Raw genomic sequence first — 25852 nt, forward strand, 5'->3', positions numbered from 1 at the left:
TTAGTAGTTAGGACCTTGCTGTTTTGCACCCCAGAACTGCACTTTTTTTCTTTTTCTTTTTTTCCTTTTTTTTTTTTTCCCTTTTTGAGAGGCAAAATATAATTCTCGCTGTCCGTGGCATCAAGCTCACAACTGTAGACATTATTAAGTATCCTATACTTCAATTTTTTAACAGGTGGAAGTGGAACTACACAACTGTAGATATTATAAGTACACATATTTTGTAGCTTATCTTGCATTTTCCAAAACCCCAAGCTTCTTACTGTTGTTGGACCTTGATAACAGCAACTTGAATATAAGAAAGAAATGTGTTTCAGACTTTCAGTAGATGAATATATTTTTTGGGCTTAGTGTAGTCTTTTATCAACTCTACTGTTGCAGAGTGTTGAAGAAGCTGAATGTCGGAGTGCATATGAGACTGCAACTGATGTTTATATGGCTTCTTTTGACCACACAAAGCCTCCTGAGGAGGTAAGTATAGTTTTGTGTTGTGTAGTAAATTTATACAACTTGGTTGTCATAGCTGTTGTTTACACTAAGATCTATGTTGTAGGGTGTTCTAAGAGAGGAACAAGGAGCAGTACAAAAATCACTTGCTGTATCTCCACTCGCAGCCATTGGTGATGATAATTCCAGAGGCGACGAATCAGATTGCCGATTCTCCGAATCCTAAACCTACCCTTCTCTCCCTACATCTCCACTCACTTCCGTACCCCCTTCTCGTGACTGGTCTGATCTGGGCCCCATTACCCTCTTCCAGGAAGACATACCTGGTGATGTCATAGATGCAGAACCTTTGCAGATGCGTGCGGAATGCCCCCATCACTAGCAGGAAGCCATTGAAATGATTTCAAGTGAAGAAAAAAGCAGAGCAGAATTATTTGATTTGATCCAAAATAAGAAATGGATTAGAGACGCGGTTGGACACATTGGAAGATCTCTAGGGTTAACGTTCGGGGACAGACCAGAGGATTACATCGCTCTATTCCAGTGCATCGAAAATAGAGGAAGACCCCTCCCTGACAATAGAGCCCTACCAAACAGCTACCCAGATATTCAACAATCGGGAACTCCAAAGTCTTCAACCGAGCCCAGGCCTATTATCAGCATCCAAAGCAAAGCAAGGAAGACATGGAAATCGGGGAAGCTTCGTGCCCCAATGAGAATCATCTCATAGAATGTTAGGGGGGTGGGTTCTAAATAGAAAAGGTGCCTGATTAAGGACTCCATTGGTAGGAGAGATCCGGATGTCCTCTGCCTCCAGGAAACCAAAGTCCCCCTGTTCAAAGATGGGCTTCTGGCCACACCGTGGAAAGCGAAGGATGCAAAGTGGGTTTCTCTACATGCCTCAGGTAGTTCGGGAGGTATTCTAATAGCTTGGAAATCCTCCAAATGGGAGCTCCAGTCCTCCTCAGTAGGTGTTTTTTCGGCGTCAGTGACCTTGCTAGATAAGTTATCTAACTTCTGTTGTCTCATTTCTACTGTGTATGGTCCTAATGTGGATTCTAACAAATCAGATTTTTAGGATGAACTGACTAGTACTAGACAGTCTTTCACAGGTCCTTGTTGCATTGTTGGAGACTTCAATGTAGTCAGATTTGCGGAGGAACATTCCCGCAAGAGAAGAGCTTCCTCGGCCATGGAGGCCTTCTCAGAGTGGATCCAATCCCAGGAGCTGGTTGACCTCCCTCTGTTAGGGGCAATATTCACCTGGTCTAACAGGCACAAAAATCCTATTCAATCCAGACTGGACAGATTTCTCCTGTCCACTGATTGGTTGGAGGCTTTTCCAACAGAACTACTTCGGACCACTGCCCAATTCTGCTGTTGATGGAAGAAGATAATTGGGGCCCTAAACCCTTCCTCTTGGCTCAAGATCAACGGATTCTATCAGAGGATTGCGGAGTGGTGGCCCACCTTCGAGGTCGAGGACACACAGCGGAGGGAGGAAGCTCTGAGGACAGAATTCTCGGAAAGTTTGGCTGAAAAGGTGATAGTACATTGCCCTCTCTATTTTTTACTTTTCTGTCTTTTTTCACAGAATGTTGGTCTCCGAGAAGAATTTCTAAATTTATTTTTGATGTGAATGACTGGAAGATGAAATTAACGATAAGCAGGCAAAAATTGAACAAGCTGAGAATCATCTAATGAGTTTGCGTTTGGAGCTGAAGGTAAGCTCACATTTTCTGAGACTAGCTTACTTTTCAAAGTATAAGTGTGGCCTGCCTGCTGAATGGTCTGGCCTGAGTTTTGGGCCAGTTATATGGGTCAATGTCCCGCATATCGTCATGCATAGTGGTGTATGTGGGCTTATCAAACCTGTGTGTTATTATTATTATTGTTGTTATTGCTGATGGTGGTGATCAAAGTGATGGTGGTAAATGCTTGCAGGCTGCCGACTCGAAACTGAAGAACTATGACTTGGAAGCTTCGACCTTAAAACTTGAAATCAAGGATTTGAGTGTGAGGTTAGATTCTGTTAAGGCCACAGCTCAATCATACGAGAGAGAAGCAAGGATAATGGAACAAGAAAAGACTCACCTGGAGCAGAAGTATCAATCCGAGTTCAAAAGGTTCTAGGAAGCAGATGAAAGGTGCCGGGCTGCAGAAAATGAAGCAAAAAGAGCGGTTGATTTGGCTGATAAAGCTCGGGAGGAAGCAGCACTTGCTCAAAGTGAAAAGAGCGAAGTTCAGCGACTGGTGATGGAAAGATTAACCCAAATCAAGAGAGCTCACGGGCAAGTTGAAAGCCTTGAAAGATGGAAAGCTGACCTGATAGATGAGGTCGAATGTTTGTGCCGCTCTGAAATGGATGTTGTGTCCAAGGTTGAATTTCTAGAAAAGCAGGTCGAAGAAAGAGAGAGAGATTTAATCACTGCTTGAGTCGAACCCTCAAACCTCTGCAATGTGTTTGGACAGATTGCATCAGTGTGCTGTCTGGTGAACTGGTGTTAAAATCTCACCTTGTTTTTTTTCGAGCTTATTACGACTATTTTAAGTATAAATACTAATGGTGGAACTTTTTTAATTCACGAATTATTAAAAATTAAGTTGGGTCATGACTTTGATGAACCTGAACTGGCTGAACATCTGAATTGAGCCAAAATTTCAAGTTTTTGAACTATATTTTTACCGTAATGGATGTTGGGTGAGAGCGTTTGTGTCCTTTCTAGATTTTGAATGACTTGATGGACAGTCCTTGTTGGTTGGTATACCCTCACTTTTGGATTATGGATATACATGCACAGTTTCTAAAGTAGTGTGGTTGCTCTTGAAAGCTTCTTACAAATCCAATTGCTGTACGGATCAATATGGTTGTGATGTACATTTGTCACCGGCTCTTGTTGAAGAAAAGAAGTGCTGCGACACTCTTAAAATACTAATGCATGAGACAGTGCCATACATGAGTCGAACAATGCAGGATTATCAGCTATTCCTGAATCAGCATCACCCTCATCGTGGGTTGGTTACAGGTCTTCAGATGAACAACTTCTTTCTAGCAGTCTTCCACTGAGACCCAGATTACTCGCATAGCTATCCTCATCCCAATCCTTATTGATTATCTTATCACAGTTAATTTTTTTTTAAAAAAAAAATTTAATTTTTTATAAGTTCATTGAAGAAGTTTTATATGCTCAGTGAGTTACTCTCACCCCTTTTTTTTGTTTGTCCACTAATGAATCTAAACAAATGAGTTTTGATAGAACTGGAAAATCAAATAACAAATAAATGGTAAATTTGACAAAGAGGATCAAGAATCATTATTATTTCCACACAAGAAAAGGGTGGAAAATTCCTTTTCTTGTGAAGATTAGGAAGACGAGTAATCCCTCTTAGAATCATTTGTTCCTTTCATTTATCAATGTGCTGAATTGCCCTTGAAATCCGGTAGCCTGCTAGAGAGGTTGTTGATGACAGTTTTAAAAAGAGAGAAATGTCCATCTCAATAGACCGCATGGTTACTATCCATTGAATTGCATGTGGGGCAAGGTGTTACGTCCATTTGACATCTGAGCCATTGAAGAGGTCGGCTCCACCTAAAAAATCATCATCTGGGCCAAAATGTAGAAAATGGTAGACTCTCTTGAATGTATTTTTCATACTGATTGCTGGACTTTCTTTTATTGTACATGATCATAATCGTCCATTTTGCATGTCATTGAGAGGAAAGAGAAGGCTGCCTTTCTGGTTGTGAATTTTTATAGAGGACTATTTACAGTGCTGTGACCTTATGGACGGTCCAGATTGATAATTTTCGAATGTTGCATGGGAAAAGGTCCCATTCTCCATAAAGCACTAACAAGGTGCCCACTGAGCAAATCGATGGCATTAATCTAAATTGAAAATCTAGCAGACCCACTATCCATCTTAGTTTCAACCGTCCATTTTTAGGCTTTGGTGGGCCAACATGATCACACATCAGATATAAACTCCCTTGAAGAAATTGGATTGCATACTGAGTAACTCAGTTAGCTCTTATCTTACTAAGTACACTCAGTTGGGCCCACTGAATGTATTTGGTTTATCCAGGCCGTCCATCTATTTTTCCCGATCATTTTAGTGGTTGAACCCGAAATTGAAGCATATCCAAAGCTCAAGTAAACCATACCATAGGAAACAGTGGGAATAATGATTTCCACTGCTGAAACCTTCCCATTGCCTACAGTGATGTTTATTTGTAATCCAACCTGTTCATAAGATCACAGAGACATGTATGAAAGTAAAACACAAATATCATCTTGATCCAAAACTTCTGTGGCCTACAAGATTTTTTCAATGGTAGATGTTCAATTCATACTGTTTCCTTTGGTGTGGTCCACGTGAGCTTTTTAAATACTTCACTTTTGAGTTCAAGCAATAAAATTATCTGTTAAAATGGATGGATGGAGTGGATAAAATACATATACCACGGTGGGCCCCACAGATTTTACTCAATACGCAATCCTCTTCCTCTCTTAACAAGCACCTCGATGGTGGGCCATCAGTGTGAATGCGTGAGGTTGATTTTTGAATTTCGAGTGGTCTGTGAGTCACGAGATTCCATGTGTCGGATATCTTTGGAAACAAGTAGCTTTGGATGCCTCTTTTATCCCATCATATACGCATCTTTCTCCATTTGTGGGTCCCTTACATTTTATCACTTTACTGGCAGCTCTTGGATGAGTGTACTGTGATATGTTCATGATTGCCAGAATTGGGATATTTGGAGATTCCAATCTATCAATCTGAACCGTTCACTAGATCTGGAACATAGTTTTAAGGGCTACTATTAAAATTGAGATTGATCAGATGGTTGAAGCATTCCATAAGTTTTCCTTCCCTTACAAAAATGTGGATGGAATGGATGGGATTGGATTATTAAAGGAGTGCTTTAAAATAATAAGCCATCCATCATGGTCTCTAACAAATGGATGGTTCAGATTGTTAGTTAGACTTATTTATGTGCAAACAATCTGAACCGTTAATTTTATAAGGTACTGATTGGATGCCTGGATTTGTCTGATTTTTGGTTGGTAAGCCATAGCATGCCTTCCAGAGCTAACCTCATTCTCTACAGTTGCATCTTTAACTCTCCTCTTCTTTTCTTCTCTACATTTGCATCTTTCACTGCTCTCTCTCCCTCTCTCTCTCTTCCATATCTTCAGTCCTTCCCATTTCCTATTTCTATAACCATTTGAACTCAAATTCCTCCCTTCTTCTTCCCATCTACATACCAAAACAACTCTCTCCCTCTCTCTCTACCATATCTTCAGAGTCCTTCCCATTTCCTACTTCAATACCTATTTGAACTCAAATTCCTCCCTTCTTCTTCCCATCTACATACCAAAACAACTCTTTCCCTCTCTCTCTACCATATCTTCAGAGTCCTTCCCATTTCCTATTTCAAATTCCTCCCTTCTTTCCTTCTCTACATTTGCATCTCTCTCTCTCTCTCTCTCTCTCTCTCTCTCTCTCTGACCCATGAAATTCCTTGCCACTGCATATTTCTAAGCTTTCCAGAGCTCTCCCACACATCAAATTCCTCCTGTCTTCTCATCCATACATACCAAAAGGAGAAAGAAAAAAGAAGGAAACATGGTCGATTGGATCGTCTCAGCTGCAGTGGAAAAGTTGAAGACTATCCTCGAAGATAAGGTAGCTATGTTGGTGGATATTCCTGATGAGATCAGAAAGCTTTCCAGCACGTTCACCTCGATTCAAGCTTTGCTTGAAGATGCTGAGTCTCGGCGTGTAAAAGACAGATCGGTGAAGATCTGGTTAGAGAAGGTCAAAGACGTTGCCTACGATGTGGAGGACATATTGGATGAGTGGATGACAGAAGCTCTTAAATCAAAAGTAGCCGATGAAGGTGATGGATCCTCTCCCAGCAAGAAGCGTAAAGTAAGTAGCATCCTCTCCCCTGTTACTAATTACATCATTCCTCTCAAGTTACGCCTCGAAATTGGGAGTAGGATAAAGGAAGTTAGGAGTAGATTAGATGATATTGAAAAAGATAAAAGCCAATTGTGTCTTAGAGTTTATAGTGCAGAGAGAGAGTGTGTGGATAGTGAAGTCGGAGAGCGAGAAACAGGCTCCCTAGTTAACAGATCATCAATTGTTGGTAGAGAACGTGAAAAAGATGAAGTCGTACACTTGCTGCTGCAGGAGGTAACTGAGGTACCCTTTGTCATTTCTATCGTTGGAATGGGGGGGTTGGGGAAGACCACCCTTGCTCAGCTCGCCTACAACGATGAGATTGTCAAGGGGCATTTCGAGAAGAGAATGTGGGTATGTGTTTCTGAAGATTTCAATGTAAAAGGGATTACGAAATCAATCATAGAATCTGCAACCGGGTCTCGTTGTGACGATCTAAACCTGGACCTGTTGCAAAGTCGCCTCCATGAAATGTTGCATGCAAAGCGATTCTTGCTTGTGCTTGATGACATTTGGAGCGAAGATAATGAGAAGTGGGACAGACTGAAACTTCCCTTCCAAACTGGTGCATCAGGGAGTCGAATCGTCATAACCACTCGTAGTGAAAACGTTTCATCTGCGATGGGAAGGGGTCACATGCACAAACTGGCAGTCTTATCCGATGATGATTGCTGGTTAGTGTTCTGGTGTAAAGCGCTTCAGCATCGGAGTACTGAAGAGCGTTCGGCGTTGGAAGAGATTGGAAGAGAAATCGTAAAGAAGTGCGGAGGAGTTCCTCTCGCAGCAAAGACAATAGGGAGTGTCATGGGCTCGAGAAGGATGAGAAGGGAGTGGGAGCTCATCTTGGAAAGTGATGTATGGAATTCACATGATGTCTTACAAGGCATTTTACCAGCTTTGTTACTCAGCTACCATGACTTGCCTCCTGCTTTGAAGCAATGCTTTGCTTATTTCTCCATCTTCCCGAAAGATTGGGAGATAAGGAAGAATATGGTAGTCAAGTTATGGGTGGCACAAGGTTTCATCCGAAGCAGAGATATGGAGGAAACTGGTGGGCTGTATTTCGATGATTTACTAAGACGCTCGTTGCTCCAAGATGCAGAACTTGACCGTGACAAGAACATATTCAGTTGCAAGATGCATGATTTAGTTCATGATCTTGCACAATCTGTTGCAGGAAGTGAGTGTTCAGTGGTGGAGATGAGGAAGCAATCCTCATTGAACCTAAATAATCTCCGCCATTTGTTTTTAATTGACAGTGATGACGCAGGTGACAGAGATGACAAAGTTGACAGTGATGGCGCAGGTGACAGATATTGGGCCACCTTGTATAAGGCACAAAAGCTGCGGACGTTGCTACGTGACTCAAGAATCTCCAGAAAGCTGCCAAACAATTTATTTCATCATTTCAGGCACCTCAGGGCATTGGACTTGAGTCACACTCGCATTCAGAAATTGCCTCCAACAGTAGGAAAATTAAAGCACTTGAGATATCTTGATTTATCTTCTACAGAGATCGAGGTGTTGCCAGAGGAGGTGAGTAATTGTAGAAATTTACAGACCTTGAGTCTCAATTACTGTGATCGGCTAAGAAAACTGCCTAGAGGGATGGGGAAAATGATTAGCTTGAGACATTTAGAAATAGATGGCACTGGCATAAAGTACTTACCGCAGGGCATAGGGAAACTGAGTAGCCTTCGGACATTAACAAATTTCATAGTGGGGGGTGACGATGAAGGATGTAAATGGGGAGAACTGAAACACCTCAATCATCTTCAAGGGTGTCTTCTAATTACTGGCTTCAAAAATGCAAGGAGCAGAGACGAAGCTAGAGAGGCAGAACTAAATAAGAAGCAGTACCTTCATACTCTAACCTTCTATTACGACGATGAAGCATCGGGTGATGATGAGCAGAAGAGAACAGAGGAGGTGCTTGAAATCCTGCAGCCCCACACAAACTTGAAAGAGTTGGAAATACAAAGCTACGGAGGTTCCAAGCTTCCCAAGTGGACAGAGGATCCGGTTTTCTCCAACCTAGTCAACGTGACGCTCCGGGAATGTAACAAGTGTAAACAATTGCCAGGTCTTGGGAAACTACCATCCCTTAAATACCTTCAAATTTGGGGAATGGACGAGGTGAGAAAGGTGGGTGGTGAGTTTAGTGGGGATGATAATAATGATGGAAGTGGTGGTGGTGTTGTCTCATTCCCAAAGCTGGAGAGCCTCTCCTTCTACAGAATGACAAATTGGGAAGAGTGGGAATTGAGAGGTGAAGATGATGGAGAGGTTATGCCATCACTCCTAGAATTACAAATAAAATACTGCCGAAAGCTAAAGGCGTTGCCCAGCAACCTTCCACCGCTCCTCCAGAAGCTGACTTTGTATGCAAGTGATGTTGGAATGTCATCCGGTGTGCCCTTACCCGTCCTCCCCAACCTTAACCATTTGGTGATTCGTGATAATGAAGAGCTGACATCGTTACCATGTGGTTGGTTGGGACACCTCACCATGCTTCAACAATTAAGGATCGGGTGGTGTCCAGAGTTGACATCTCTACCAGTGGAGTTGCAACACCTCACCATGCTTCAACAATTGGATATCTCGATGTGTCCAGAGTTGAGATCTCTACCAGTGGAGTTGCAACACCTCACCATGCTTCAAAAACTGAATATCTACTAATGTCCAGTCTTAGAAGAACGCTGCCGAGAAGGAGGAGAAGATCGCTACAAGATTGCCCGCATCCCCAATATCACATTGGCTCACTTCTAAGAGGAGTTGGAGAGAGAAATCAACGATAGCTTTTCATTTGCTTCTCTTTCCCCAAACTGTGTTGTTGCTGTGTGTGTAACTGCTCTACTTTTTTCTTTTTTTTATTCTTAGGATTTAATTTTAAACAAAAGATGCTCATTAAATGTTTACTGCCTTTTTTTTATTTGGTTGTTGTTTAGGAGGTCAGGTTGTTTGTCCCCCTCCTAATGTAATTTTTCTTTTTTCTTTTTTCTTTTATTAATAAAGCTTCTCCGTCACACGCACGCGCGCACACACAAAAATCCATGACCGCATAGTTGCCTTTCTCAAAGATGACAATAAAAATGGGCCTGGGCTCAGCCCAGCATAACAGACTGCTGGGCCTTTCTCCAAGCTTTTTTAATCGGGAAAAAAAAGTAGGATCCACTGTTGATAGAGGGCGCCCCAAAAAATCTTTTAGATTCAGAGATCATAGCCGTTGATTTTAATGCCTTTCTGCATATTGGTGGTGGTGGTGTGGTAATGTGTTGGGCGGTGTGGAGCCCACCATGATGTATATGTTTTATATCTATGTCGTCCATCCGTTTATTTTATTCAAGTCATCTTAGGGCACAACCCTAAAAATGAGTAGATATGAAACTCAAGTGGACCATACCACATGCAATAGTGGGAATGATGACACCCAACATTAAAAACTTCTTGAGGCCCACAAAAATTTAGATGAGGTTGATATTTGTATTTTCCCTTAATATAGGTCCGTGTGACCTTATCAAATGGTTAATTGGATGGAAAATAAACATTACGGTGGCCCTTAAGAAGGTTTCAACCGTGGGTGTCATTATCCCCACTATTTCCCTTGGTGTTGTCCACTTCAGCTTCATGTTTGCTTAATGGTGGGCTCCACAATTCCCAACACATTACCACACCACCACAGAAAACACAACAGGTCTATGGCCCAAAAAACACAAGTGGAGCCATTCATTGATGACCCAGACCACACCTTCAATGGGGATTGCCTTGAAAATTATCAAGATAGAAAGCTCCCACGATTCCAATCTTTAGGGTATTGCCCATCTACCATAAGCCTCATAAAATCGACATTCCACCACTCATTAGGCACTAACAATGACTTGGGACAAAAATCATGTACTTCATGTTGTCGAAAATACCTCGACATGATCAATTCGGGCAATGTGAAGCCTCAGAGAAAAAGTCTCAAACAACAAACCCTATGGTCAAAGAAAAAATAAGGAAAAATAAGGATAAAAATTTAAGTAGTTGACAATATAGAAAAACATCATGCTTATTTCTTCTAAACTAAAAATAATAGATATCATAAATACGTGACTTACTTCTTTTCTACTCTTCCTTTATGCACGAAAACTCTCATCAAGTAATATCCTTAGAGAGTATAATCTTAGAGAATATAATTCCCTGGACCCATGTTTAGTGATATAAAGGTTCTATTTCAACACTGAGACCAGGGACCGAGTGCCCATATGGTATGAGTGTGAGAGTGTGTGAGGTGTGGGTGTGTTAACCAGAACCCAAAAAAAAACAGAAAAAAAAGTCCAACCTTTTGGATTCCATCAAATGTCCACCAAATGCATAACTTGCAACCTTGTGGACCACACCACAGGAAACAATGGTAATTGAACTTCAAGCCCCATCATTAAAAACTTCTTGGGGGCACTAAAGTTTTGGATGAAGCTGATATTTATGTTTTCCATTCATCTAGGTGTGTGTGACTTAATCAATAGGTTGGATGGCAAATAAACATTACAAAGGGCCTTAGGAAGTTTTAAATGGTTGGCATTCAATCACCACTATTTTTTGTAGTGTGGTCCACTTGAGATTTGGATCTGCCTCATTTTTAGTCTCATGCCCTAAATTGATCTTAAAAAAATAGATGAACCATAGAGCACCATCCACTAGCCACCACGCTACTAGTAGTTTCAGTAGGCAATCCACCTATCATGAGGACCACCTGTGGAAAAATAAGCCACGTCTCTCATATTTACTGACCCTCAACTAATCATACAAACCCATTCAATATAGGCCATTATGTGGACCAGCTGACCGACATCGACACCGTTCATTTGGTGGGTCCCCTCTGGGTTATAGCATATCCCAAAAATCAGCCATATCCTAAACTCAGGCGGACCATAAGGTCCACACCATATGAAACTATAAGATTTTCTTATACTTAAAACATCTAAAAGCACTTAGTAGGGCCCACCCGATTTTTAGAATGGCCTGAGATTTGGTGCGACCCCTCATCCAAGTGGGAGGCCCACAATAGATAGGCCGGATGTCTGAACCACACCTCATTGGGTCCTCTACACAATTAGGAAGGTTTCAATGGTTGGAAATTCACTCTCAATTGATGTCTGTGGTGTAGCACGTGTAAGTCATGAATTGTCCTGATTTTAGGTTCGTGGCCCACCATGTAAAGGTTCATCAGATTAATGGGGTGGATGTCCAATACACAGGCCTACATGGTAAGCTACCATGAGGTTTACTTTATAGTGCCTTCAATCGTATTTTTAATGGTGGTCCCTGTAAAAATCAAGGGTCGACGCCTTTTCCAACTGTTTTCATTTGGTATGGCCCACTTCATTCACGAATTATCCTAGATTTTTTTTTCTGTGAGCCCAACATGGGATTAAACATATAATGATTGGAGTGGATCCCACACACATATCACAGTGGCCCCGTTAAAAGATGAAGGTTAAGTCGGTGAGGCACTCGTTGGTTCCGAGAAAATTGATACGTTACCGAGAATTAGACGGGAGTAGATCAGGTGTTACCGGGTAACATACCAATAGATGCTTACTTAACCGTGGAACCCACTTTGATATATTTGTTGTATATCTATGCCGTCCATCAGTTTTAACAAATCATTTTAATGGATGGTCCCAGAAATTAAACAGATCCACCTATCAAGTGAGCCCCACCACAGGAAATAGTGAACATTGAACGCCCATCATTAAAACCTTCCTATGGCCCACCGTAATGTTTATTTTCCATCCAACATCCAGCTTATTCATAATCCAACTTATTCATAAGGTCACGCATACCTCGATTAGGAAAAAAATAATATATCAACGGGATCCAGAACTTCCGTCACCCTAACAAGTTTTCAATGGTGGGGTTTAATCCTCACTTTTTTCTGTGGCGTGGTCTACTTTAGGTTTGGATCTCCCTCATTTTTGGCCTCATGTTCTAAAAACATTACGATAAAATAGATGGATGGTGTGGATATAACATATACATCTTGGTGAGGACCATGTAGCTTTGCCACATCAACACATTAGACTTTGTTCCCCTTCTTGCCATCCGAGTCTTTCTCGGAACCAACGCACACCTTTCATCTTTTGATGTGGCTCACCATGATGTTTACATGAGATCAACTCTTTTCATTATATGTATAATTCCATATTAGACGTAGAGCCAAGAAATCATGCTGATCTGTAATTCAAGTGGACCATAGGAAGGGAAACAATTTGGAGGATAAGCTTTTCCGGGGCACTATTTTCTACAGTGTGGTCCCCTTTATTTATGGATGCATCTAATTTTTTGCACCTATGACCATTATGGGGCGACTCATCTAATGGTTGGTGTGGATTTCATCTTAACTCTACTGTGGGTCCCACCCAAGCCATCAAGCCCTTTTGTTCTAGGAAACAACTTTCCTCAAAACAAATTTATTAGCATTAATTACGCAACTAGTTGGACGGTCCAACTAGTTGTGTGTGAGCATTACTCATTTAGAAAACCCTAAATCTCCATTCCATATCCCCTCCTGAGAAATCGTCCGAAATTGGCCAGAACTCGGCCTGAACTCGCCCGATTGCTGACTGGGCGAGTTCGAGTTGAACGTGTTAGCCCGGTGACCGGGCCGGGCTAGGTTTGGATGGTGACCAGGTCAGGCTGGGTTGAGCCCAATTCGACTCGTGTACACCCGTAGCCCCTAACTCTCGTTATGGTAGTAAGAGAGATAACAACATATGCTTTGGTTAGATTACCATTACACATGTAGTCGTGTAAGTAGTAACAGTGGGAGAAAAGCATTGATACTCTGGCTATGTTTGATGGATGATACACATGAAAATATGTCACACAAAAGTAATTCAAACTGTATTGATTGTAGTTAGAACCGGAAGAACCGTAATGTGGCATAGGGCCATCTCTCCATAGCCCATGTGAAAGGTTGATGTTTCAATAGGGTCTACACTGTAAGACTCTTATTAGGTGGGCTACACTTGATTATTAGTTTAGATTTGATTGTTGGATTATTCAGATTGAACAATTCAACAGGCTCCATTACAGTTGTGATCATTGTCAATAGGTTTCAGATTAGATACTTGAACCGTAGTTTTTTATACACAGTTATTAAGCCAAATATAAAAACTTACGGTGTGGAGATCCTAAAGGAGAGAAATGTGATGGGTAAAGTTCTTTAGTCCTGTTTTTCTATAAATAGATATCTTGGTCCTCACCCACATAAAAGAGAAGTTCAATCCCATAGATGGTTAAGGTGAATACAACATTCAAGTGAAAAATGTCTACAGGTAGGGGGCTAGGATCTCCCAGGACATGGTCCATCTATGGTGGGACACGAGATTTCAACAGGACTGAAAAACTCGATCGGGTCATGACTCGATCAGAACTCAAGAAAACCCTGGGTTAACTGGAAGAAACTCAGCGCATGACTTGGACCTCACACAACACGATGTTATTTACATATATCTTTTCTATTTATTAAATATTTAATAATACTGAAAAAAAAAAAAAAACCTCAGAAAAACTCATATTTGTTTTCAAGAAACTCACCTGAGTTTTTGAGTAAACTACACTCAATTAAGCTACAGGTCGAGTTGAGTTGTTGTGATTTTATACTCTGTGTGTGTGTGTGTGTGTGTGAGAGAGAGAGAGAGAGAGAGAGAGAGAGAGAGAGAGAGAGAGAGAAATTACAGTCTAAATGTGGACTGTCAGTGCATTTCTCTTCTTGACCATCCATTTGCAAGCCACAGGTTGAAAGGTTAGGATTGTCCAAGGAGATTTTTGGGGCATGGTCCACCCACCACAGACCCAAGCACACAAATGGCCATTGAAACAAGGGCCCCTTGTATAATTCCTCTGCATCTATAATGAATGTAACTCATGTAAATGTAATAACATTTCTAGCTTCTGATATGAGATACAGTTATCCAATACCCTTTTTTTTTTTTAATCCAAGACAATTATCATGCACTTTTTTTTTTCTTTTTTTTTTTACAATTGAGATTCAGGTTGGCCCCGCAAGGGTTGGCCAAACCTATCATATGGAAAAGGAACAAACAGCAAAATTTACAAAGTGAAAGCAGGAAATGGAATAATCACCTACAACCAAGTTAAAAACTGCACTTAAAATATGCCTTGGGTGGAATGATCACCTACATCCAAGTCATAGATTTACCTTAATATACAAACCATCTCGTGCCTATGAGTCATGTGCAGGACAACCGAATCATGCAAAAGGCAGAATCCACCATGACCCCACCATGAATATCACCTGGCATGAAAATCGGGCCATTCCATACATCAGATGGCCACCTTGTACAAAATAAAAATAAAAATGGATGGCTTGAATCAGAACTGCAAATGTTTCCAATCCAACGTAATTGCTTTGGCTTGTCTAATGAGTCTTGCAACCTGATTTTTGCTTGAGGTGATCTCCATGGGGAGGGCCACCTTTTGAACAGAGGATATGTTATGCAAGACAATTAACCATTTGCTCTAAAAGCTCAAACTGTTAGAGTATGGCGAATCAATCCCTTTATCTCATAGCCCAGGCCCCACATCTCATGGGTTAGGACCTCGGTCGAACCCCTTTCGTGAGCCACAAATCACATGGGCCGCCCACTCCAAGTGTGTCCCCGCATCCCACGGGCTACCCCACTTGAGCCCGGTGTGAAATGCGCATTAATCACCTCTGGTAAGGAGTCTCGAACACGAGACCTCCCCCGTGAACCCCAAATCGCATGGGTCACCCACCTCGAGTATGCCCCTGCATCTAACAGGTGACCCCACTTGAGCCCAGTGTGAAAATGCCCCTGCATTAATCACCTCCGGTGAGGAGTCTCGAACACGAGACCTCCCGCTCTGATACCAATTTGATGCAGGACAATTAACTACTTGCTCTAAAAGCTTGAACTGTTAGAGTATGGCGAATTAATCCCTTTATCTCATAGCCCAAGCCCCACATCTCATGGGTTAGGACCTCAGCCAAACCCCTTTCGTGAGCCCCAAATCACATGGGCCGCCCACTCCAAGTGTGTCGCATCCCACGGGCTACCTAATTGAGCCCGGTGTGAAATGCGCATTAATTACCCCTGGTAAGGAGTCTCGAACACGAGACCTCCCCCGTGCGCCCCAAATCGCATGGGTCACCCACCTTGAGTGTGCCCCTGCATGTAACAGGCGACCCCACTCAAGCCCAGTGTGAAAATGCCCCTGCATTAATATGACCTCTACATGTGAATGATTGGCATGCCAGATGGGTTGTACGTAAGACTAACCTCCGTTCACTTGTAGGTTACCATCACTCTATTCAAGAAAACTACATCTATTTCAACTGCATTTACTATCTTCCATATGCAACAAAGCATTTTGGAGTTTTTGAATAATTCTCTTACATATACATCTCATTTTAGAGATGATACAGGCGACAATCGCTGGTAGGAATGTGTTTGAGAACATACAGTATTGGTACAAGGGTTCGAAGTCAGGCTCCTTAACCCCAGTGAGAAGAAACCCGTATTGCATCCAACTATTGGATTTGGGCCGCTCTGAAGAGGTCTTTCCATTTTTCAGGGTCGCATCCCGGTCCTTCTCCCTGCACAATTATTTTTTCAGTTCAAACCACGGGCAAAGAACGTATAGGGTGCATTTGGATGCTCTATCAAATTGAATTACAATAATTAGTCTCGTATCATGGGAATAACCAGATTGTGATTTCCTTCTAGAGAATTCATTCTAAGGGTCTTCGCTCCAATTGCGATTGCGTTACCTTCAAGCAGGACTTGAAAGGAACATAGCTGCAATTAGAGCGAAAAAACCATCGTTATGCATTGACAGATGGAGAGCACTCCAGTGGTACCAGGCAGATGTGGGGCTCAATGATGTTTTCACGGAATCCAACCCATCCATAAGACGCTTCACCTCAAAAAACCTCCAAAGCTCAAGAATGAGCCCAATCCAAATCTCAAATGGGCCACAACACGGGGAACATATTCAGAGGGAGGTTCACTGCTGATTAGTTTTGGGGGCCCACCGTGTTGTGTATATATAATCAAAGGCCATTCAAACCTTTTATCTGGTCTAGATGGAGGATCGTTGTTTTGTGAATCAAGTGGGGCCCTGTGAAATTCAAGGGTGGGCATTCCCTCCCAGCTTGTACCCTTTTTGTGACCTTAGTTATCAATCGGGCTGAGATTCGAGTGAACCGCTCGAATGCCCTAAACCGGCCCAAAATTCAAGCAATTTGTGAAGCTCAACTTATTAATGTATATCTCTAACCATTTGACACCATTAACCTCAAGGCTCATTGGGATGAGAGTAAATGGAGGTAAATGGTGGTAGTAAATAGGGGTAAATGGCATTTAAAGTGAGTTGGGACGAGAGGAAATGCATGGAAATGAAATGAAACGGGAGTTTTTTCTTACTACTATCTATTCTTTTAAAACTCACAACTCGCACCAACTTACTTATTTTAACTAGTGAAATTCTTGATCTCCGGTGCACATGATCAACCTATTTAAATTTACTTCCCTTCATCTTATTATCTATTAGTGTTATTCCTAAGTTCCTTGAAATAATGCCATTTTCAAGTCCATCCTTCCTCCTCTTGCTACTCATTTGGGTTTAAGCCTAATATTCCATCCCATGAAGCATTGCTGGTCTTATGGTTATCTTATGATGAAGTGTGCTGCTTCGGATCCACCTAGGTGGGTGTATCCTTGATTGTGGGTCCCATTGTGATGTATGTGCCTTACATCCTGTGTCCATTCATTTTGAGAGATTATTTTGGGGTATGGTCCTAAAAATAAGATAATCCAAATCTTATGTGGACTAGTACCATAAGAACCAGTGATTATTGAATACCCACAACTAAAAACTTCATAGAGGCCACCATGTTTATTTGCCATCCAACCTACTGATAAGGTCACTAAGATCTTCATGAAGGGACCAAACAAATATCAGCTTCATCCAAAACTTTTGTGGCCCACAAGAAGTTAAAGGGTCAATAACCACTGTTTTTGTTTGGCTCCTTCATCCAGGTCTTTGTGACATTATCAACAGGTTAGATGGCAAATAAACATAATGGTCCCCAAAAGTTTAATGTTGGGTATTCTATAACCACTAATTCATTTGGTGTGTTCCACCTAAGATTTGGATCTGCTTCATTTTTTGAGACCATAGGCCCAAAATGAGCTGTCAAAACGGATAGACAAGGTGGATGTAAGGAACATACATCATGGTGGGCTCCACAAACAGGATCCATCGAAGCTGTGCCCTCCAATGAGATATCCTCTTAGATTGATTGGTACATGACAAAAGTATGTGGAGAGGAAGTGGATTGCCTCTAGTAGGAAGTTGAACTCACTCCGGCAGCACCAATGAGAAAGTACTATTTGCACGTGTACAGGTGTAGGACCCACTAAAAAGCATCATACGTGTGGTGTACACGTATCACGCTTTTTAATTGATGCTGGATGGAGTGCATCTAAAAAGAGGGCCTAGATTTTATTCTGGTGGGCCCCAAAAAGAGGAGTTAGTAAGATCTATGAACGGGCCTGATCATTTCAGTTGTTGCACAATAATTCTATGCAGTTTACGGGTATTTATGGTGGGCCATGACGTGGTCCACATTCAAGCTATTACAGGGTGGTCCAATCAGTGCCATTCCTGATCTATAGTTCAACCACGTGGTGGCCCACTAGATCAACGGTCCTGATTACCAGAAACATACAATCATTATTAGCTTTTAAGTAACTACCATGTTGTTGCCAAAATGACCAGATTCTTCTATAATGCAAAGTCCAGCGAAGGATTTTGGATGGCATGATCCTGGGTGCATTCATTCAGCTGTGATGAAAGGCCTCCAGCCATCTCAACCCTACACCTATAGATATGGAAGGTACAGATTCTTTATACACTCAATCAAGAAGATGGGCCCCACAAGAATATGATGTGGAAAAGGTGAGCCCATTTTGAAGATCCACTTATCAGGTGGGCCACACCAGCTGATGATCTGACCCAATGCAAGTGTGGCCCACAAGACGAGTGTGGTCAGCCTGATTTTCTCAACGGGTGTTCTTCATGATAGGACCCACACCTGATGCAGGCATGTGACCTAACACGTTATGGGTTAGCAACTCATCTACGTCACATGCCGAATAAACACTGTACACGAGTGAAAAAGCTCGCCTTGGCTTGAAATTGGATTTGGACCGAGTCAGGTTAGTTTTTGGAGCTCGAAAAAATTTCGTGCCGAGTTCGAACTTGGCTAAGCTCAACTCGACTTGAATTGAACCTCGACTCGAACCAACTCGGATCGGTGACTTGGTTATTTTGATATTGACTCTGCTCGCCAAGTGTTCGATGAAATGACTCAACGAAGTGTTTCGGGTGCATACATTTTTCGCAGGATGGGCTGGTGTCGAGGAAGGAATGGATACGAAACAAATCACTACAAAAAAATACACTTTACATTATAAAACAACCCTCGTATCTTGATTTTGAAGCTGCCTGCCGAGTGTTTGATGAAATACCTCTAAATTGTTGTTATTGATGTTTTGCATTATGTGAGAAATTAAAAATGCACTCTATGAAATACCAATCAGGCTCAAGTACCGTGAGTTTGAATTAGGGTTAGCCATTGGCCGAGAGCCGTGGTTCGACTCGTGTACTGTCATCATAATCAGGATCGTACGTGCAAATCATGGCCCCAAGAGGTCATTGAACCAGTAAAACCAGCCGCACTGTTTGTGTGTGTGTATCCATTCATCAGGGGCCATTCCAATACCCAGGTGGGCCACACCAGAAATTGGGCCCGGGCCTGAATTATTTCTCGTTCCAGATTAACGTTGGGGGTAGCACTTGTAAGTGGGCCTTGATGCAACTCTGTATGGATTTCAAAAGAAATACTTCCTAAAACATGGGCCAGGATCATCACATTTTCTAAGTGGCCCCAAATTCAAGCAATGGCCCACATGTGGAAATCAGATCCAAGCCCAAACACTTTATTCACACACATTTTCTATCTGAACTGACCAAAGAATGCTTTTCATGACACAGCGATTCAGCTGGTTGGAGTGACCTGATCAAATTCCGGACCCCACCAGCTGGAGGGTCGGATGAGCTTAGATTCCTTGCATTTGGTGACATGGGAAAGGCCCCACGTGACCCATCCGCAGAGCACTACATTCAGGTGTATTCCTAACTAATCTACATATGCATGTATACGAGAGTCATGCTTACCAGTAAATCTACCTTTGACTTGTATATGTGGGGCCCAATTTTCGGTGATCCACACCATTTATCGGATGCAGCCTATTATGGATTAAGGGTTCCCATGAAATCTTCCTGTTTTGTAGATCCTAACCCTTGAATAAATGGATCTTTTCCATTTAAGGCCTGTTTGGAATGTAAGTTGCTTACCATAAGTTACTTATGACACAAATGATTTATCTTAGTTTCTACTTATTAAGAAAATAAGTATATTTGGTAAACAACATACTTATCGGCTTCTCCTCTCTTTTGCCTTTCTTATACCTCTCTTCAATGACTTAAGAAAAATAGAAAAGCTAAAAAAAAAAAAAATAACTGAAGTGAAGTGCTTTTAAGTAAAAAATGTTACTTAAAATTAATAATCATGAACCAAACTTACTTATCTAAAATAAGTTACTTATCTACTGTTGTAAGTAGAAATAGTAACTTACTTGAGATAAGTAGGTTTGGTTTATAATCAATTATAAATAAATTTTTTACTTAAAGTTATTTAATTACTTCAAATTAATAAGTAGAAATCAAGATAAACCACTTGAGGCATAAGTAACTTATCTTAATTAACCACCTTAATGAGAAGGGCAGTTGTACTTTTTCTCTCAACCATGTACTTGTTTGTAAATCCAAGTCTGGTAAGTTAGTTATTTATGCAAAACCACGTAAAGTATACCCTAAGTTATATTTGCATAAATTGATGGAAGGAAAAATTTACACGGCGGCCCACCATATTGGAATAGTCCATCTTACTCTCCACATGATCTTGAATGGTCTAATTGCTGCCCTCCATCTTGGAAGGGTCTAGATCGCTGTTCATTTACCTTTGAACAATCCATATAGCTGTCACCAACTTTCACATGCTCCAAATTACTATGTACTGTTAAACAGTCTAAATGGCCTTCTCTAGCACTTAGAGTTGTTTAGATCACTGTTCACTTTTACTTTAGAATGGTCCAAATTGCTGTCTACAATTACCACTTTTTAACAACATTTTCATCATTTTTATAGAAGGGAAAGTGATAAAATAAAGAAACCTTTCAAAATGTTGGTGATTATATCTAAAGAAAATTTCTTGATGGTTTTATCTAATTAAGTAAAAAAATGGATGGCATTTCATTAAAAATTTCCCTTTTAAATATTAGGGTAAAAATATGACAGCAGAAAAACCGTGTCTTATTCGACTCAAATTACTTTTGCGCAAGTAAAGCCTATGAAATGGGTCCTTACTCTTGCTCCGGTGGTAGACTTTGAGGAGTTTCAACACCTGGTCAAGGGTTCAAGTATCCATAGGTAGTGAAATCCTACTACGGTGTGAGGGTGTGTAAAAAAAAAAAAAAGAGTAAAGTTTTTGAATTTTAAAACAATGAGAGACGTGAACATGTGTATTCATGCATGCATATACACTCTTTTAGTTGAACGCTTGGGTTGGTTCGTTGCAATTGTGTAGATGGGTTCTCTCTTGGTGGTGAAATTTCAGACGAGAAAACCATGAAAAATTCATTTATAGTTACTGTACTCAATTTACCTGTGCACCAACTCAATTAGTTTTTGAGTTTTGAAAATATGAGACATGCATACATGCATGCATGAATGTATATATGATTATTAGCTAGGTTTTAACGATTGGCTTGGTTGATTTCACGCGTGTAGCCCGGGTCGCTCTCGGTGGTGAAAGCTTTGCCAGATGAAATTGAATCTGGAAATGTCGACTCGATATTCCACATTGGGGATATAAGCTACGCAACAGGTTTCTCGGTGGAATGGGATTATTTCTTACAACTCATCACACCAGTTGCCTCCCAAGTCTCTTACATGACTGCCATTGGTAACCATGAGAGGTAACCTCTTTCATTGGCACTCTCAGAAAAGTAATTTGCAAATTTTCTTTTTGAATTTTTAGAGCTTAATTGGAAGCTTAGAAAGTATTTGGGTGGAAAATACTTATCAAGAAAATGACATCTTCTTTTGATTAAGAGTTCAGTCTTCGGTGGAAAACATTTTTCAAGAATATGTTTTCATGAAAAAAAAAATCAAGTTTTAGAAACTTTTCCAAAACATGAAAGGATAATGAAAAAGATTATTGTCTTCCTCAAGTAATTAAAACCTTGAATTCATAAGAACATTTTCTTGAATCCATAAGAAAAAAAATCCCTATATCACCCACCAGCAAGTTAGGTTGTAGAATAGTTGTAACTTTGAAAATATTATGCTCCATCATTAAAAATGACCCATATACTAATCACCCAGGAAACACCATTTGAATTAATAGGCACCCAATTATCTAACTCAACATACATGCGCAACCTATTTAGTGAGTAGATCAACCTGATTTTTTAGAAGGGGGATTTCCATATAACACTTGATTGCCCATATAAGTGACATGTTGGCAAAAATGATGGTATTGTGCCATTGTTGTGGTGTTATTTGTTGCATAAAACTCTCACATACAATAAATGCAAGCAAAGCAAAGAAAATTATAAAATAATAAGGTATAAGAGGTATAGATATTTTTGTGATTTAACCATTTACTTATATTCACTAATTAAGATTGTTGACATTTCTTTTTCACTAAAATAAAAAAATCAAAAGAATTTTCTGAATGATATTATGTGTTGCAAAAAAACCCCCATACATACAAGAGATGCAAGCAAAACAAGGTCATAAAAAATAAAAATTAAAAAATTAAAAAAAAAAAAGAGCATAAAATAATAACAAAAGATAAAAAGTATAAATATTTATGTAATTTCACAATTTACCTACATTCATGGATTAGAAATATTGAGCTTTTTTTTTTCCACTAAAATATGAGATATTAAAGAATGGCATTTATTGCATAAAAAACTCCCGCATACAATAAATATAAGCAAAATAAAGTTATTAAAGAAGAGTGTAAAATAATAATAAAAGATAAGAGGTATAGATATTTACTTGATTTGGCTATTTGCCCATATCCATGAATTAAGAATACTATCTTTCTTTTCCACTAAAAGAAAAGAAATCAAAAATATTTCCTACGTCTATCAGACATCAACCTTTCTCTTTTACCTACAACGGGTCTTGCCTTCTTGTGTCGGATAAGAAATAATAAAACACTTATGTATGTACAGAGATTATGAAGACTCGGGATCGGTGTATATAACTCCAGATTTAGGTGGGGAGTGCGGCGTCCCTTATGAAACTTATTTTCAGATGCCTATACCTGCCAAGGATAAACCATGGTACTCAATCGAACAAGCGAGTGTTCACTTCACTGTAATTTCGACAGAACATGCTTGGAGTGAGGGTTCCGAACAGGTACATTACACATTTTAATTACACTTTATCCCTATAACCATAACTTTTTCCCTGCGCACAACATTCTTATACATCCATAGCATGCTAAGCTTACCATGTGGCCCATTTTTCTTTCCACCAATGTGCCAAAAAATGTTACCTTGTGTCAGCCTTCTTGAAGATCACCTAAGCCCAATAGCTACAGGGGCGAACCATTAGGCTGAAGGGGGCTTGTAACTCGTTCTTCAATTTTAAGATCTTTAGATTCGTAGAACTTCTTGAAAAAATGAGGGGGCACGACATAGAAATTAATGGGCTATATCTTATCCAATTTAAAGGGTTGACCCACCTGATGAGCTAATCATGTGATTTTTTGTACCAGGTGATAGTCATGATGGGGGCCATCTTTTACATGGCCCAATAAATAATATTTAGCATGGTGACTTAGCATGCTACAATTGCATGTGATCATTCCTCTCTCTCAAACTAATTATTGATTTTATTTTTTATTTTCATTATTTACAGTATGATTGGATGAAGAAGGACTTGGGAGCCGTTGATCGATCAAGGACACCTTGGGTCATTTTCATGGGGTAATCTGATCAATAGCTATTTCTTCAGTTTTCCAAAAGCTAATGCCTATCTCATCAAACAATGATATAAAAATACACATAATATTGGTCCAAAGCCATTGAGAAGGGAGGTGGACCACTAAACTTACAGTAAATATTACCTTTCTAGCCGTCCATTTGTTTTTGTATGGTATGGCCCACCTAAGGTGTGAAATAAGCTGGCTTTTAGACCAGAAGATCTAAACAGTGTATCCCAACTGATGGAAAGATTTGATTTAAAAAAAAAAAAATCCCCTCTCAGAAAATGAATTTTTATTAGGGGTGTAAGTGGGCGAGGCCGGACCGGGCCCATCTGAAGCTGAAAGGCCATGGGCTCTCAATAGAAATTAGTAGGGCTGTCAACGAGCCGGGCCTGGAGTAGGTCTCGGCCCATTTTGAACTATTTTCGGCCGACCCTATTCAAAATTCTTAATTTAAGACCCAAGCGCAGCCCATTAACACCCCTAGAAATGAGTTCCGAAGCAGAACTAATTGAGCTGGGCCTTGACTTTGTTTATAGGCAGCCTTCCCACACACACTTTTACATACACCACTTGTGCCGACATGGCAAGTGTATGTGGGACATCTCAGTCGTACATAAGGTGGCCCGAACAATGGAGATGACCATGAGCAAATATCTGACCAGTTTAAGCACCAGGTGGGCCACACCTATACTAAAATAATGGACGGTAGGGAAATGGATACGCGATTATCTACTGTAGTGGGACCCAATTTTCGTGTAGACCCCTTAATTTCCCATCAATATTATCTAGAATTGGGTTATTTATTATAGATGAACAGTATCTTTGTTTCAATGGATAGATTTGGTAGAGTGGTTTTTTGTTTCAATGCCTCGTGGGTAGCTGGTTGTAGAACTTTTGCCCATCCAACATTTGAAAGCTGACCCCAAAATCAAATTGCTGGGTGAAGGCTAAGATGACATTATGATGTCCACATCGACATATTGTATCATTTCTTATTTATGGTAGGGCTATGTCAGAATTAATGTTTGTGTGACAATGCAACTCTTCCTGCCAGATTTATTATATTGCTTACAGTATTTTGACTATCTATTATTTTCTTAAGACTATTCATATTGGTATTACACGGTATCCTACTAGGCCTTATTTTATGATAAGATACCCTACATTACATACACTCATACATACATACAACATGTACGTGTGTGCATGCGTGCGTGTTTTTCGTAATTCTTTTTCTACTTATGCTCAGTGCTTGTCACATCTCTTTTCCTGCTTATGCTGAGAAGACATCATTAGTTTCAAGCCAAACAGTTATTCCCTCCAAATGATTGTGAGGCTGAGTGATCTGATCATGTGAACAAGAGTTCCCTTAATCTTGCTTCAGACACCTTCATCTTCTTGCATAAATTATATCTTGTAAGAAAAGACTAGAGGATGTTTACTAAGATCTGCATCTGAAAAGTAATATGCAAATGCATCCACAAAGGCTCTTGGTTTGGCTAGATTCCAGTTCTTAATGCATGTATTTGCTATCCTGCTATTAATGTGTAGGGGCATTTCCTCTTAGGTTCAATTTCCAAAGCACTGGATGGTGGCATTTCCTTCTTTCCCCCCATCTTTTATTATTTAAAGTAGAAACTAGGTTTTAAGATTTTGTACTGACGGTGAATAGAAAATGTATATTCTAATTTATCTTGTATTCAGATAATATGTTGATGGCAATATCAAAATTCTCTGCAGGTTTTGGATGTTTTACTCTCCGAGTACGAAACGTCATCTCATGGGCCAGGAAAATGGCAGAAATTGGCCACTTTTCTACAACAAAGGTTTGTTTCATGATTCCCTAGACTGGTTTGCATCTCAGTTGTTTTTTTATGCGGCCTCAAAAGTTATTATTATTTTCCGCAACTTGGAGGGGCCAATATTCGACCTTATCAAGAAGCAGCTAGACCAAATTGGATCAGAGAGGAGTGCCCTGATGTTGAAATGCCACTCGAATGAAGACAAATTGGGATTGCTTAGCAAGCAACTGGAGGCGAATGAGAAGTACAAAGCTACTATTTGAGGCGTTATGAGGAAGCTATCAACGACAAGAAGAAAATCGCGGAAGATTATACAAGCCGCATAGCTAATTTGCAGAGCCAGTGCAGCTCACTCAAGGAAAGGTGCTCGAGTTTAGTGAAAGCTCTAGATTCTGCTAGGCTGGAATCATCGGACTGGAAAAGGAAATATGAACAGAACTTCTCGAGGCAGAAGGCTGAAGAAGATCAG

General features: G+C 40.5%; 1 protein-coding gene and 2 long non-coding RNA genes across 5 annotated transcripts; 2 read left to right on the top strand and 1 right to left on the bottom strand.

Moving 5' to 3' along the window:
- Positions 1-1940: 1940 nt before the first annotated feature.
- Positions 1941-3165, top strand: LOC131250820 (uncharacterized). Its single transcript, XR_009173462.1, has 3 exons — positions 1941-1990; positions 2098-2171; positions 2392-3165. It is a non-coding gene; the product is annotated as an uncharacterized LOC131250820 (long non-coding RNA).
- A 2176-nt stretch (positions 3166-5341) lies between these two features.
- LOC131250818 (putative disease resistance protein RGA3) lies at positions 5342-9440 on the top strand. 3 transcript variants are annotated; one of them, XM_058251159.1, is made up of 3 exons: positions 5342-7684; positions 7721-8988; positions 9061-9440. In XM_058251159.1, the coding sequence occupies exons 1-3, from the start codon at positions 6076-6078 to the stop codon at positions 9091-9093; spliced, it is 2910 nt and encodes a 969-aa protein (XP_058107142.1). In that variant the 5' UTR covers positions 5342-6075; the 3' UTR covers positions 9094-9440. The 3 variants fall into 3 exon arrangements, with proteins under 3 accessions (XP_058107142.1, XP_058107143.1, XP_058107141.1); XM_058251160.1 differs by having other exon boundaries at positions 5343-7684; positions 7721-8899; positions 8975-9440; XM_058251158.1 differs by having other exon boundaries at positions 5343-7684; positions 7721-9440.
- Positions 9441-15756: 6316 nt separating this feature from the next.
- On the bottom strand, positions 15757-16773 carry LOC131250821 (uncharacterized). Its single transcript, XR_009173463.1, has 2 exons — positions 16152-16773; positions 15757-16042 (listed from the first exon to the last, which is right to left on the bottom strand). It is a non-coding gene; the product is annotated as an uncharacterized LOC131250821 (long non-coding RNA).
- Positions 16774-25852: the final 9079 nt, after the last annotated feature.

Source organism: Magnolia sinica, chromosome 7 (assembly GCF_029962835.1).
Source record: "Magnolia sinica isolate HGM2019 chromosome 7, MsV1, whole genome shotgun sequence".
Classification (NCBI taxonomy): Eukaryota; Viridiplantae; Streptophyta; class Magnoliopsida; order Magnoliales; family Magnoliaceae; genus Magnolia; species Magnolia sinica.

Excerpts from the sequence above, each read along its gene's own strand:
- LOC131250818 (XM_058251158.1), top strand. The coding sequence starts at position 6,076 with ATGGTCGATTGGATCGTCTCAGCTGCAGTGGAAAAGTTGAAGACTATC. Across the intron at positions 7,685-7,720 it reads AATTGACAGTGATGACGCAG|GTGACAGATATTGGGCCACC; the intron begins GTGACAGAGATG and ends GTGATGGCGCAG.